Consider the following 13047-nt stretch of genomic DNA (forward strand, 5'->3'; position numbering starts at 1 on the left):
CTTTCCAGGAATACTTCGCTGCATGTTACATGGTCAAGTTGCTTGAAGACGGCGAAGAGAGTTTTGGTACCCGGTTAAAGCAGATTACAGCAGATAATGTCCTCGATATGGAATATCTCCTTCGGTTTTGCTGCGGTAGATCAAAGCAGGCTGCTGGTCTCATCCTGGATCATATACGCGAGATGGAAGGAGACGAGATGAAACTGCAGAGACTGGCTCGGCTGTTGTTGTTTGAGTCTGCTTCGGCAGATCTCGCTGACAAACTAGTCCAACCGAATCAGGTACAATGTAAGAGTAACGAAGACCTGAAATCGTTGACCTATTACTTACAGTGTGTCCCGCAGTCACTTGAAGCTTTAATATTTGAAATCCGTTGTAGGTCTAAAGAAGACCTTACCCTTTTCAGACAAATTCTTTCAAGTGCCAGCATGGAGTCAGGAGCGTCGTTCAGGGTTCACTACTACATGTCAAAACATGGGGGAGAGGAGTTGCGACTCCTTGAGGAAACTATATGTGCAGTAAACCAGCAACGACGCGGTGGTATGTTTTTGTGGATTTACATTACACCGGAGTCATGGTTGAATGTGCAATATGTGGCTCAGGGTATTTTTAGAGTGAGCGAGAAAATGTCCCACCTTCGCTTGGTCGTGAGCCAACGATCACGGAGTGACGTCCTTAGTCTCTTGAATGCTTTGGAAGGGTGCAGGTTAAGCGGTCTCCTGCTGTTTCATACCGACCTGCGCGGTCAGGTGAGGGAGGCTTTCCTTCCCATACAGCCGGACTTGAAGTACTTGGAACTCCACGAATGCAGGCTTGTAGATAAGGACTTGAGGCACCTGATTAGTATCCTTCCTCCTGGACATGGTTTGAAAGGCCTTCGCATCGTCAACAACAAACTTGGTTTAAATGCAGTCAGGGCTCTGACCAATCATCTCCGGGGTCTTCCTGCAATGTGTGGACTGAAGCTTGCTGATGTAGGCCTCCCTCCTGATACTGTCCGACAGTTGGTCGGTCAAAATCTCCCTCAGCTGAAGGAAAAGGAAGAGGGGTTGTTCGAGAGAGAGAGTAGAAATCAAAGTTTCTCAGTCCGATGAACTCACAGCCCAGTCAAAGTGGATGCATCTTGGCCTTATGGTGTGCATAAATAACATACAGGCATGTAAGTGTGTTGCTCCACGGGTCATATTCGGTTGATTTGTACAGCGGTGACTAAACCAAGCAAACAAATTCACTCGTGGATGAAAGCAGCACACTAGACTGTTCAATGGCAGTAACATTTTGGCCATATGAGGATTTTAAACGAAGTAAACATATCTTTGACTGAAATAGCTCAACCTTCTGGCCGAATCAGTTGTGTCATGTTTTTCTATACTTCTTATACTGCTTTCTTTTTCCCCCAGTGATTCTCTTGCCATTATAGTTCTCTACCTTTGTTTTTTGTTCAACTTTAAGGATGGATTAATTGGCTTTCGAGCTACAATGGTTTATTTTCACTTTTATTAATCCTGGCCACCTTAAAGTGGGTTCTTTTGGTTTGTTGTTTGATGTTTGTCTTTTTTTTAATATACATGTTCTAGTTTGTTCTGTTTACTCTTGTTTGGCCGAAAAAAAAATAATAATCAAAATGAAATGGTTCTCGGAAAGTAATAAGACGTCAAATGAACCACTTCAGTCCAATTTTAAAATACTCTTGTTTCCTAAATATGGTTGCTCTTGTGAAAATACATTAATTGTACATCTTGTTTTGCATGATTGGTTGCAAATTCTCTAACTCTTGCCTTATTTGTCTAACTATCCCTTACAAACACTGGTGATATGTCCATGGTATGTACGAACTTATAAACGATCCACCATGAGAGGGAATAATTTTATGAAAAAACGTTATATTTCAGCAACAAAAATACCAAACATCATCAATGTAGCACCAACATGATACAAGTTGAAACATATGATTATCTTTTTATACTAGTAGCCAGCAGAACAAGGACACTTTATTCAAACGATCCATTGCGCCCTCTCCTGTAAAACGATGCGTTTCATTTCTTTTCATCGCTATGAATTACTCCACGCACAGCATATAAAAGTACTTATATAGACCTATTAACACTAGTTTGGACTTACCCGGGTAGTTGGTCATACCCGGGTAGGAACTAAACCCAGAGAACTGGCTTCACACTACGAAACGTCACCCCGCAATTTAGCTAACCGGCTTTCATGCCAACCCGGGTAGTTTGTAACCATGTTCACACTGCAAGAACGGCAAACCCGGAGAAGTGAGTTCACACTGCGTCCAGTTCTGCTCGAAATAACTCATACTCTTTGGAAAATAACATACTTTCCAAAATTCTTTATTTGTAAACGCTATTATGTGGGTACTTCCGCTAAATCTTTTGTCTATTTGTTGCAATACACAAACCATCATGTGTATTGGCTAATAATAATAGATTCGGCCCGGGTTTCTTTTTTGCTCCTGGTCAGAATTATTCATACCCCAGACAAAATCCCAAGAAAAAAATGTCCTTTCATTCATACTGCTTATTTTCACTTTCTGTGGCTGCAAGAATCTTTTGGCATGAAGCTATTTCAAGATGTTCCAATAAAATAAATACCTTCTTTTGATGACTTTGTGTTCAAGATTCTGATGAAATGCCATCTCCCCCTAAGAGTACAAAAGGAAGAAACTTTTTCAGTCATTCTCAGTTACTCGTCATTATGACCAAGAAGAAGGAACTCAGTGAAGATATACATGTACACCAGTGTATTGTGAATGCCCATGAAGAAGGCAAAGGCTACAAGGAAATTTCCAAGCAACTGTTCCAGAAGTTCAGAGTATCATCAGGAAGCATAAGAGGTTCAACACAGCGACAAACCTCCATGGGCGTGGCCGGAAGCGGAAAGTGTCTCCTAGACTCGCCAGAAAATCTGTCTGGAGGCCAACAACAACCCCCAGATAACAACCAAGGCCCTAATTGATACCCTTGACCAGGCAGGGACGAAGGTGTCACGGCAAACCATCCAGCGAGTATTGCACAAAGGATGTCTCCACGGACGCAGGCCCAGGAAGACGCCACTACTCGGGAAGAAACATCAGGAGGCTCATCTGGCATTTGCTAGGGCACATCTGAACCAAGATCCTACCTTTTGGTCATCGGTCCTGTGGTCTGATGAGACAAAGATGGAGTTGTTTGGCCACATGGATATTGCTCACGTATGGAGGAAGCGAGGAGAAGCATACAAGCAGAAGAACACAGTCCCAACTGTCAAGCACAGTGGTGCCAACATAATGTTCAGGGGTTGCTTCTTTGCTAGAGGCACCGGGCATCATGAAAAAGGAAGATTATATCAAGATCCTTGATAACAATGTAAAAGCGTCTGCTGAGAAACCCCAGCTTAGACTTGATTGGACGTACAAGCAGGACACTGACCCAAAGTGGTCGTTCAGGGACAATGGTGTCCATGTACTGGAAAGGCCAAGTCAAATTCCTCACCTAAATCCAGTCGAGAATCTGTGGATGGAGCTGAAGACCGAGTGATGGCCAGGAGACCATCCAACTTGACGCAGCTGGCTTTCGCCAAGGAAGAGTGGGCAAACACCCCATGGGAGACATGAAGAAAGCTTGTGGACACTTACAGGAACCATCTTGAAGCAGTCATCAAGAATAAAGGTCGCCGTAGTGACTATTAAGAAGAGGCTAATTTGGACAATGTAAACCTGGGATATGAGTAAGTTTGACCAGGAGCAAAAAAACCTCGGGTCGTATCTATTATTATGCCAATTACGTTTAGCCAGCAACCATTGTGGGTTTATGTATTTGCAACTGAAATAGACAAAAGTTGCGTTATTATAGCTTTTACAAATGATGAATTTAGAAAAGTATGGTATTTTCAAAAGGATATGAATTATTTTGAGCACAACTGTAGCTCAATCTCCAACCTCCTACAATCCAATTGCGTTGATTGTATTTCTAATTAATGTCCTGTTTTGGAACAGACAATGAAAACAGAAGTGTCTACGTGTCCTGATGTAAACAAAAAACCTATGCCAGTAAAGCCACGCACGTGTATGCAGCATGAGGTCAAGATGGTCAGTATGGTGCCTTACGAAAAGTGTGCACAAAATTAACTTAGGAAGACAAGTGATGTCCTCCACAAGAAGTACACGGGAAAATCATCTTGTCCATTCGCCGAAAAAAAAACTGGGATGAAGGAAACCCTGCGACCGTTCACATTGCCGAAGGTAACCTAGAGAATCGTCTCAAGGCCATCGTTAACCCTGAGATTGGTGGGTTAACCCACCTCACGTTTAGGGTTAGAAATTACCCGGGTTAAGTGACAATTTGAGGCAGGTAACTGCGACAATTTCTAACCCCGAGAAGTGTAGTGTAAATGCTCCCAATCACCCAGGTAATCTCAGATGTAGATTTTTCGATAACCCCGAGATTACTTGGGTAACAGCGTGTTGTAAAACCTGCTCATATTTGTGGAATATTATACAAATACTGAGTTGCTCAGAGTGGCATTGGAGTAACATCATTACAAGGGAAAATTATGAAGCTTGTTGAAATGAAAACGCCAAGAAATTACCGAGCGATAATATTCCCCCAATTTCACGATTTAAAGTCACTCAGTATTTGTTTTGTGCAACATACACATTGTGACGGGTGTGACGGGTGACAAATATACCCCATTGACAAACTTGTTGTGATTAGGCGAATTAACCAGCACAAAGAGCACGGTTTAATCTGTCCAAAACAAATATGCAAAAATTGACTTTAAACAGTTGGAAATTATAAGTATAAATCAACAACAATTTTGTTCATAATTGAAATTAAACAATCATAACTAATCACACAGTATCTGGCAATTAACAGGATCGATGACATTAATCTGGATCCACATATACATTTTACACTGCACGCAATAAACCTAAAGTGACATGTAATCGACCCCAATACACATTGTAAATTGTCCCAATTATGTTACTTGTGCATGTGTTTTTTTTTTTCCCAAAATAAATGCCTTAAACATATCCCACAACCCAAAGAATGTCTATAATAACCAAATAAAGGAATTACAAATGACAAGTTATGCATATTTCACTTACGACTTTGGGATGACGTGGTATCGAAACACGAAACATGGCGACTGCAAAGCGTGACCGGGAAGTTATAGATTACAGTGCAATTGTAGCAGCGCCCTCTATCATTGAAATATAACAAACAATAAATTTACCTATAAAGGAGCTTTTTGACTTAACATTCCGACCCCTTAAATGCCATTACATACTTAATAAGGCATTTACTACATAACTATATCATTAAGCAAAATGCGACCATTTCAACAAACCGAATGTTATATACCTTTAAGCACGGAAAAAATGATTACATAATCCCAACAATAACACCATTCAAATTACAATGGACAAATACACATATCCTTACAAGAAACTTGATGCTGGAATGTTAGGGTTTGATTTAAGCTGTAAATCCGTGCTGTAAATCCCTGATGAATACCAGATGGTTCACTGCTCTTTATTTACTGACTCTAAGAGGCACAACTTCTGAACTGGCCTAGTCAGAATGGATGACTTGGTTTTTACTTTGACCACTCTTACAAGCTGATCCTTCCCTGGGTAAGTTTCAAGAACACGCCCAAGAAGCCATTTGTTTCTAGGGAGGTCATTGTCAACAATAAGTACCAAGTCGCCAACCATGATGCTCCTTTGGGGTTCAAGCCATTTTTGTCTTTTTTGCAGTGAGGGGAGATATTCCCGGATCCATCTTCTCCAAAATACATCAGCAAGGTATTGTGCTTGCTTCCATCTTCTCCGCGAGTACATATCCTTTTTGTCGAATTCACCAAGGGAATGTGGCGCACCACGAAGAAGTAGCAGGTGATTTGGAGTGAGTGGTTCCAAGTCGTTGATGTCGTCTGAGACGGTGGTAATTGGCCTGTTGTTTATGATACTTTCGACTAGACACATTACAGTCGACAAGGTTTCATCGCTCACTACCTGTTCTGTCATCAGTGAACTCAACAGCCTGCGTGTCGACCTAATTTGTCTTTCCCAGACGCCCCCCATGTGGGAAGCGCTCGGGGGGTTGAACTTCCACTGGATTCCTTTCTTAAGAAGGAACTTGTCAACCTTCTCTTGACTCAACCCTTTCCAAGCTTCCTTTAGCTCACGCTCAGCTCCAATGAAGTTAGAGCCATTATCGGACCTCAGCTCTATCGGTTGTCCTCGTCGACAGACAAATCTCTGCATGCCGTTTATGAAGGAATCTGTATCCAGTGTATGCAAAACCTCTATGTGCACCGCTCGAGATGCAAGACACGTGAATATGCAACCGTACCGTTTGACCTGGTTCCTACCCTGTTTCACTAGAAACGGTCCAAAACAATCGACTCCAACAAATGAGAATGGTGGTCTGTGTGGGGTAACCCTGTCAGATGGTAGGTCTGCCATCTTCTGCTGGACTGGAACTACAGACCTTCGCCTACATTCAAAGCAACTGCTCAAAACCTTGCGCAAAATGGATCTAGCCTTGATGACCCAGAATTTTTGTCGTATCAGTGACAGAACATACTCTCTTCCCGAGTGACCAGATTCCAGATGGTAGTGCTTCATGATAAGAGAGACTACATGGTTGTCTTTTGGCAATATGGGTGGATGGTTTGATGTATCTCCCGGGGCATTCCGCAACCGTCCCCCAACTCTGATGATGCTGTCGTCTGTCAAGATAGGATCCAACTTGTACAGTTGACCTTTCTTCTTCTTTTCAGACCTAAGCTTCTGAGCCTTATCTTCACCCTTCTTCAAGCTGCTGAACTCCTCCTGGAAGGACTGGGCTTGAATGTATCTTACGATGGCAGCCTCTGCCCTGGCTAGGTCGTTCGTTGTCAGCGTCTTCATGTCTTGTATTGCTGGTTGCTTTCTGATTCTTCTTAGCAGACTGTCAGTCACTCGCAAGATCCATGCAACACTTCTTCTCAGCTCATACCATGAGGAGTGTCTGGCCATCAATCTGTCGGTTGGGTTAGCTGAGTCTGTATGTTGGGTGGCATAAATGGTGACTATCTCCTTCTCAAGCTTCACTTCTGGATCTTTATCGTCAAGAGTTGTCGAGATCGGTAAACTTGGCCACCTGTTGTCTTCTTGGCGTAAGAATTCAGGACCAATCAACCACTCCTGGTTGGCCAGCAGCTCATCTACCATTTGCCCTCTGGTGATAACATCTGCCGGGTTTAACCCGCTTTTCACATGACGCCACTGATGAAAACTTGACTGGTTCTGGATGACGGCTACTCTGTTTGCCACAAAGGTGTGGAAACGCTTCTGTTCATTATAGATGTATCGAAGCACTATTGTGCTATCAGTCCAGAAAACTGATTCTTCCAAAGGTAGGTCAAACTCCTTCTTGATCATTGCATCCAGCCTCACAGAGAGTGTCGCAGCCGTCAGCTCAAGCCTTGGTATCGTAACCTTCTTCAAAGGTGCCAGACGTGACTTTGATAATAGCAGACAGGTATGGCTGAGGCCTGCAGAATTCACCATACGAAGGTAAGTTACAGCTCCGTAAGCTGCCTCAGACGCGTCGGAAAAGTGGTGCAACTGATAACTGACGCCATCCTTGTACCCATAGGGCTTGATACATCGGTTTATCCACAGCTGTTCGAGCTTTCCCAAGTCCTGCTTCCAACGTTGCCAATCCTCTCTGTGTTGTGACGGTAGCTCTTCGTCCCAACCCAACTTCTTCCTGCTTAAGTCTTGGACAATCTTCTTGGCTAACAGCGTGAAGGGACTCGCAAATCCATGCGGGTCATAGATGGAGGAAACAATACTTAGTAACCCCCTCCTTGTCAAGGGTTTTTCCCTTTGGCTCACTTTATACCCGAAGCAGTCAGTCTCGACGTCCCACTGCATACCCAAGGCCCTCTCTGTAGGTAGCGCTTCATGATTCAGGTCTAGCCCCCTGACACCCACGGCTCTATCTTCCTGTGGGGTTGACTCAAGAACTTGAGGGCTGTTACTCAACCACTTCGTCAACTGAAAACCACCTCTGGACAGAAGTTCTCGTAGTTCTCTAGAAACTCGAATAGCCTCAACTTCAGTTGCAAGTGAGACTAGGCAGTCATCTACGTAGAAATTGCGCATGAAGCAATTGACTGTGTCTGGTTGGAATTCGTGACGGTTGTCCTCGGCGGTATGTCGTAAGGCAAAGGAACAGCAACTGGGACTCCATGTCCCGCCAAAAGGGTGTGCAGTCATCCTGTGCACAGCCGGTTCACGTGAAGTATCACCGTCAGGCCACCAAAGGTAACGCAAGACGTCTCGACATTCCGGGGACACTCTGACCTGGTGGAACATGGCACGAACGTCTGCCAAAACTGCCACTTGTTCTTGTCGGAAGCGAAGGAGTACGCCTAACAACTTGTTTGTCAGGTCTGGCCCACTGATTGTCTGCGTGTTCAAGGACTGACCATGGTGTTTAGCTGCACAGTCGAAGACGATACGCATCTTCCCTTGTTTACCTGAATCGAGTACCGGGTGATGTGGTAGATACCATATGGCCGTATCTGTCACGCAATCATCTCCTAGTGCCTCAGCATATCCATTATCAACCAGGTTTTTCATGCCTTCTATGTAGCGTGACTTCAACTCATGATCCCTCTCTAGACGTCTGCCCAATGAAGTCAGGCGTTGCTCTGCGACCATTCGATTGTCAGCAAGCCTTGGCGGGTTGTTCTTGAACGGTATTGGCAGTTCATAATGGCCATCTTTCATGCAAACGGTGCTCTCCCACAATGCAATTGCTCTCTTGTCTTGGACTGACATGCCCCTGTCGTCGTCATACAGTGACTCAGCAGCATCCAATTTCCAGAATCTCTGCAGCTGTTGCTCAAGAGCATCATCAACTGCCACATAGCTTGACGTTACCGCAGGCCTCATGGACATTCCCAACGGCCCATTTAAGGACCATCCAAGTCGAGTTCTGGTAGCATACGGTGCCTTTGTTTCACCACTTCTCACTTCCAATGGAAGGAGTGCCTCTGGCGAGTCTTGACCAATCAAGAGGTGTACCTTGCCCTTCTCAACCTGGGGGATGCTGATGTCTCGCAGATGTGGCCATTTCGTGATGTCTTCTGGCTCAGCAATGTTGTCGTCATTAATCGGAAGTGAGTGTCGTGTATAAACCTTATCAAGTTTAACTGCCGCTTGTTGGTCAAAACTGTTCACCACCAAGCTGACGACGGTTGTTTCAGTCTTGACCTTTGCCTTTGTCATTGTCGTTAGGGTCAAGGATTGCCTTTTACCTTTGATGCTCAGTCGACATGCAAGCTCCTCCGTACAGAAACTGCTTGTTGAACCATTGTCAAGAAGAGCATAAGTGTCAACGCTACAATCGCCATCTACTGCACTGACCTTCACTGCAATGATAGGTAGGGCAACTCTGTACACCCCGACCCCTGTGACGCAAGATGTGCCATGATCCGTCTCAGTGAAGCTACTTTGCGCTGTTGCCTCCGGCCCAGCTGGTCTATCATCTTCAACACCAGATGACGGTGTCTGCTTTAATGGATGCAAGAACTTTGTGTGTCTTTTACCGCACCCTGCAACAGAACAAACTCTATGCAAACTACATGCACTTGAAACATGACCTGGCCTTAAACAATTGTAACACAATCTTTCAGCTTTGGCAAAGTTAAACCGCTCTTGTGGGGTTTTACCCTTGAATTCAGAACAACCAAACAGTGTATGGTTACCCTTACACATCACACATGTTACATGTACATGTTCATTCATCTTGCTAATGGTTGACAATGCATAGCTAGTTTTGTCTGGTCTGGTTACTCTAGATCTCATCTCTGGTCTGTGTGGCTTATATGTACTTGCATGCAAATTACTATATACAGGATCATTGGCCTCCTGGGCCGCGTCTTCAACAAACTCAACCAAATCAGCAATCTTAGGACACTTGTCACTCTTCCGAAGCCCCCTTACAAGTTTTATCCATCGATTACGTAAATAACCGGGCAGCTTCTCTACAAGTTTTACCATTACACCTTGGGTTCCTATTTCCTGAATATATCCCATTGTGTCCAATGTTTCCTTACAAACTTTGAGGTCATCAGCATACTCTCTTAGCCCTACTTTATCATGGGAAGCCAAGGGTACACCTTTGGTTACCTTATTTACCCATGCCTCAGCTATGACATAATCACTGCCGAAGCGTTCTTGGAGAAGTGCCTTGGCCCTCTTGTAGCCAACACTTGGCGCCATTATGGCACAACACTCTATGATCTTTCTTGCCTTTCCAGTACAGTATTTCAGAAGCCTTACTAGCTTGGCACTGTCGTCAATATCTGCAATGTCTACACTGTTCTCGAATGCACGCAGAAAGGTCCAGTATTGCAGTGGGTTGCCGTCGAAGGTTGGCAACTCTGCTCTCGGAAGTTGCATCGTTGCCAGCATGCATCGCTGCTGTTGTTGCCCCGTTTTTACCAATTCCATCAGCGAGGCTTCCTTTTCTGGGTTGTCATCATCCATAGGGGCTGTCTTGAGCTTGTCTGCGGAGTGCTCTCCATTCTTCGGTGTCGTAATTGACGGACTATCCACAGGGGAGTAACCTGGCTCCTTCCGGGGTGTCTGCTCATCCCCTGCTTCATGCAAACTGTCCTTCTGTGACTCCTGCTTGTCACTCAGTACTGGTGATGGTGTCAAACTTGGGGGTGTCGTCTGAAGACTGTCCCCATCGATGGCGTAAACTATTTCTTCCGCCTTCGCCATGTCCATCTTGGTCTTGATTGCGAGCTCTTGCTTTCTTTGACGCAGTTTCAACTCTTCGAGCTCTATCACCTGTATCTCTCGTAAGCATGCTGCCTCTGCTTCAAGCGCTGCCATCTTGGCAACAAGCCTTCTCCTGGTTCTACCCAGTGACGACTTCGTTGTGCTTGTCGTTGACGCTATCTGACTGGAAGAGTCCTCTGGGCGTACCGACTCCTCCTGCCTTTCATCATCTCCTGGTAACGGGCCATCATCATGGTCTTGGTGCTTGGCGCTCTGCTCACCTCCACTAACTACGCTCATGTTGTCGGTGTACAGGTATCCTCATAGATCCCAGTCATTAAACTCATGTGACGGGTGTGACGGGTGACAAATATACCCCATTGACAAACTTGTTGTGATTAGGCGAATTAACCAGCACAAAGAGCACGGTTTAATCTGTCCAAAACAAATATGCAAAAATTGACTTTAAACAGTTGGAAATTATAAGTATAAATCAACAACAATTTTGTTCATAATTGAAATTAAACAATCATAACTAATCACACAGTATCTGGCAATTAACAGGATCGATGACATTAATCTGGATCCACATATACATTTTACACTGCACGCAATAAACCTAAAGTGACATGTAATCGACCCCAATACACATTGTAAATTGTCCCAATTATGTTACTTGTGCATGTGTTTTTTTTTTTTTCCCAAAATAAATGCCTTAAACATATCCCACAACCCAAAGAATGTCTATAATAACCAAATAAAGGAATTACAAATGACAAGTTATGCATATTTCACTTACGACTTTGGGATGACGTGGTATCGAAACACGAAACATGGCGACTGCAAAGCGTGACCGGGAAGTTATAGATTACAGTGCAATTGTAGCAGCGCCCTCTATCATTGAAATATAACAAACAATAAATTTACCTATAAAGGAGCTTTTTGACTTAACACACATTATTGTGTGATTATGTAATAATCATTAAGGTGTAATAAATAATTTTCCAATGTTTCAAATCACAAAAAAGACTGGTAACAGATTGTATTTCTTTTCAATTCTGAACAAATGTATTCCTTTTCAAAATACAACAAATTAAAAAAATCATAAAATCAGTGATTTTGTGAACACCAATAGTTTAATAAAGTCTTTGCCAGTCTTTACGCATTAATTTTTAATACTGGAATGAGCCTTTACGAGTTAAATTTGAATAAAATATGGTATACTGAGCTTTCTAATTTGCGTAGATATTACAAATGAAATCTCCATACTAAATACATTGATGCTATACCTACTGATTAGGGCAGACTTTTGCTTTATATGAGAGACACCTTGCACCAACGTACATTTTTCAGTGGATAAGAAGGGTACAAAGGAACTTGTCCATTCCAGAGATGGTGGTCGCTATGCAAAAGCTTGCCCCGAATCACGAGGTACCGGTATAGCAACAGTGTCTTTAGTCTGAGGAATTCAAATTGTTATATTTATGTGCAATCAGATAATTCAGTTCACCAGATTTCATTCATAATTAGCTCACAAAAGGCTTATTCTATCTAATTTGTCATAACATCGGAGCACTCAAACACAATCGTTTGTCGTGTAGTCTAAGTACGCTAGAGACTGCCTTTCCAAAAACAAGTCGGCAGGCTTTATTTTTGTTTCTATATTTTTTTGCATCTATCATTTTATTTCTTTAAAAAGTCATAATTTGTGTAGAAGTGTTGGGGAAACACATAAAGAATGTTTCCAATTATGTTATTGTTGGCCTGTTGTAATTTGTATACATTCGGCAAAAGCCCAATGCCAGAGCAACGATGTTTGACTCATTTACCCCGTAAAAGTTTGCAATAATACCTGAAATAATAGTTGAAAATGGTATACTTATTGTAAAGCAAAATGTATCATTTCTATGAGAGTGTCTCTTAAAAGTATATAATGGGGTTGCATGAGCCTTTCTAATGCTGCACGCGATATTATTGTACACACATGCAATTCTTGGGTTCACAGCCTTGTTTGTGTAAAATTAGATGGACACTGCAACGTTTCTCTGGTTATACTGGTCATTCGTTTGTTTCTCTTGAGAGAAGCTGATCGCAGAGTAACCTTGAGCTGTACTTTTTTATCAAAAGGTCACTCAAAACACCAAACCGCTAGCCATATGTTCATGAAAATTCTCTAAAAATCAACTTGAAAATTTCTGTTTCGCAGAAAATTGACATATACGGAGGACTGTCAGCTTGACAACTGCTTTTGATTGGCC

General features: G+C 43.1%; 1 protein-coding gene across 3 annotated transcripts; it reads right to left on the minus strand.

The window, feature by feature from the left end:
* Positions 1-1921: 1921 nt before the first annotated feature.
* LOC110985381 (uncharacterized) lies at positions 1922-12160 on the minus strand. 3 transcript variants are annotated; one of them, XR_015426701.1, is made up of 2 exons: positions 5105-12160; positions 1922-4742 (listed from the first exon to the last, which is right to left on the minus strand). XR_015426701.1 is itself a non-coding variant. In XM_087142227.1 (2 exons), the coding sequence occupies exon 2, from the start codon at positions 11087-11089 to the stop codon at positions 5522-5524; it is 5568 nt and encodes a 1855-aa protein (XP_086998353.1). In that variant the 5' UTR covers positions 11090-11224; positions 11589-12160; the 3' UTR covers positions 1922-5521. The 3 variants fall into 3 exon arrangements, 1 of the variants encoding a protein (XP_086998353.1); XR_015426700.1 differs by having other exon boundaries at positions 1922-2248; positions 2610-12160; XM_087142227.1 differs by having other exon boundaries at positions 1922-11224; positions 11589-12160.
* Positions 12161-13047: the final 887 nt, after the last annotated feature.

The sequence above is a fragment of the Acanthaster planci genome, linkage group LG10, assembly GCF_054643075.1.
Source record: "Acanthaster planci isolate LZ-2023a linkage group LG10, COTS_SCS, whole genome shotgun sequence".
Taxonomy (NCBI): Eukaryota; Metazoa; Echinodermata; class Asteroidea; order Valvatida; family Acanthasteridae; genus Acanthaster; species Acanthaster planci.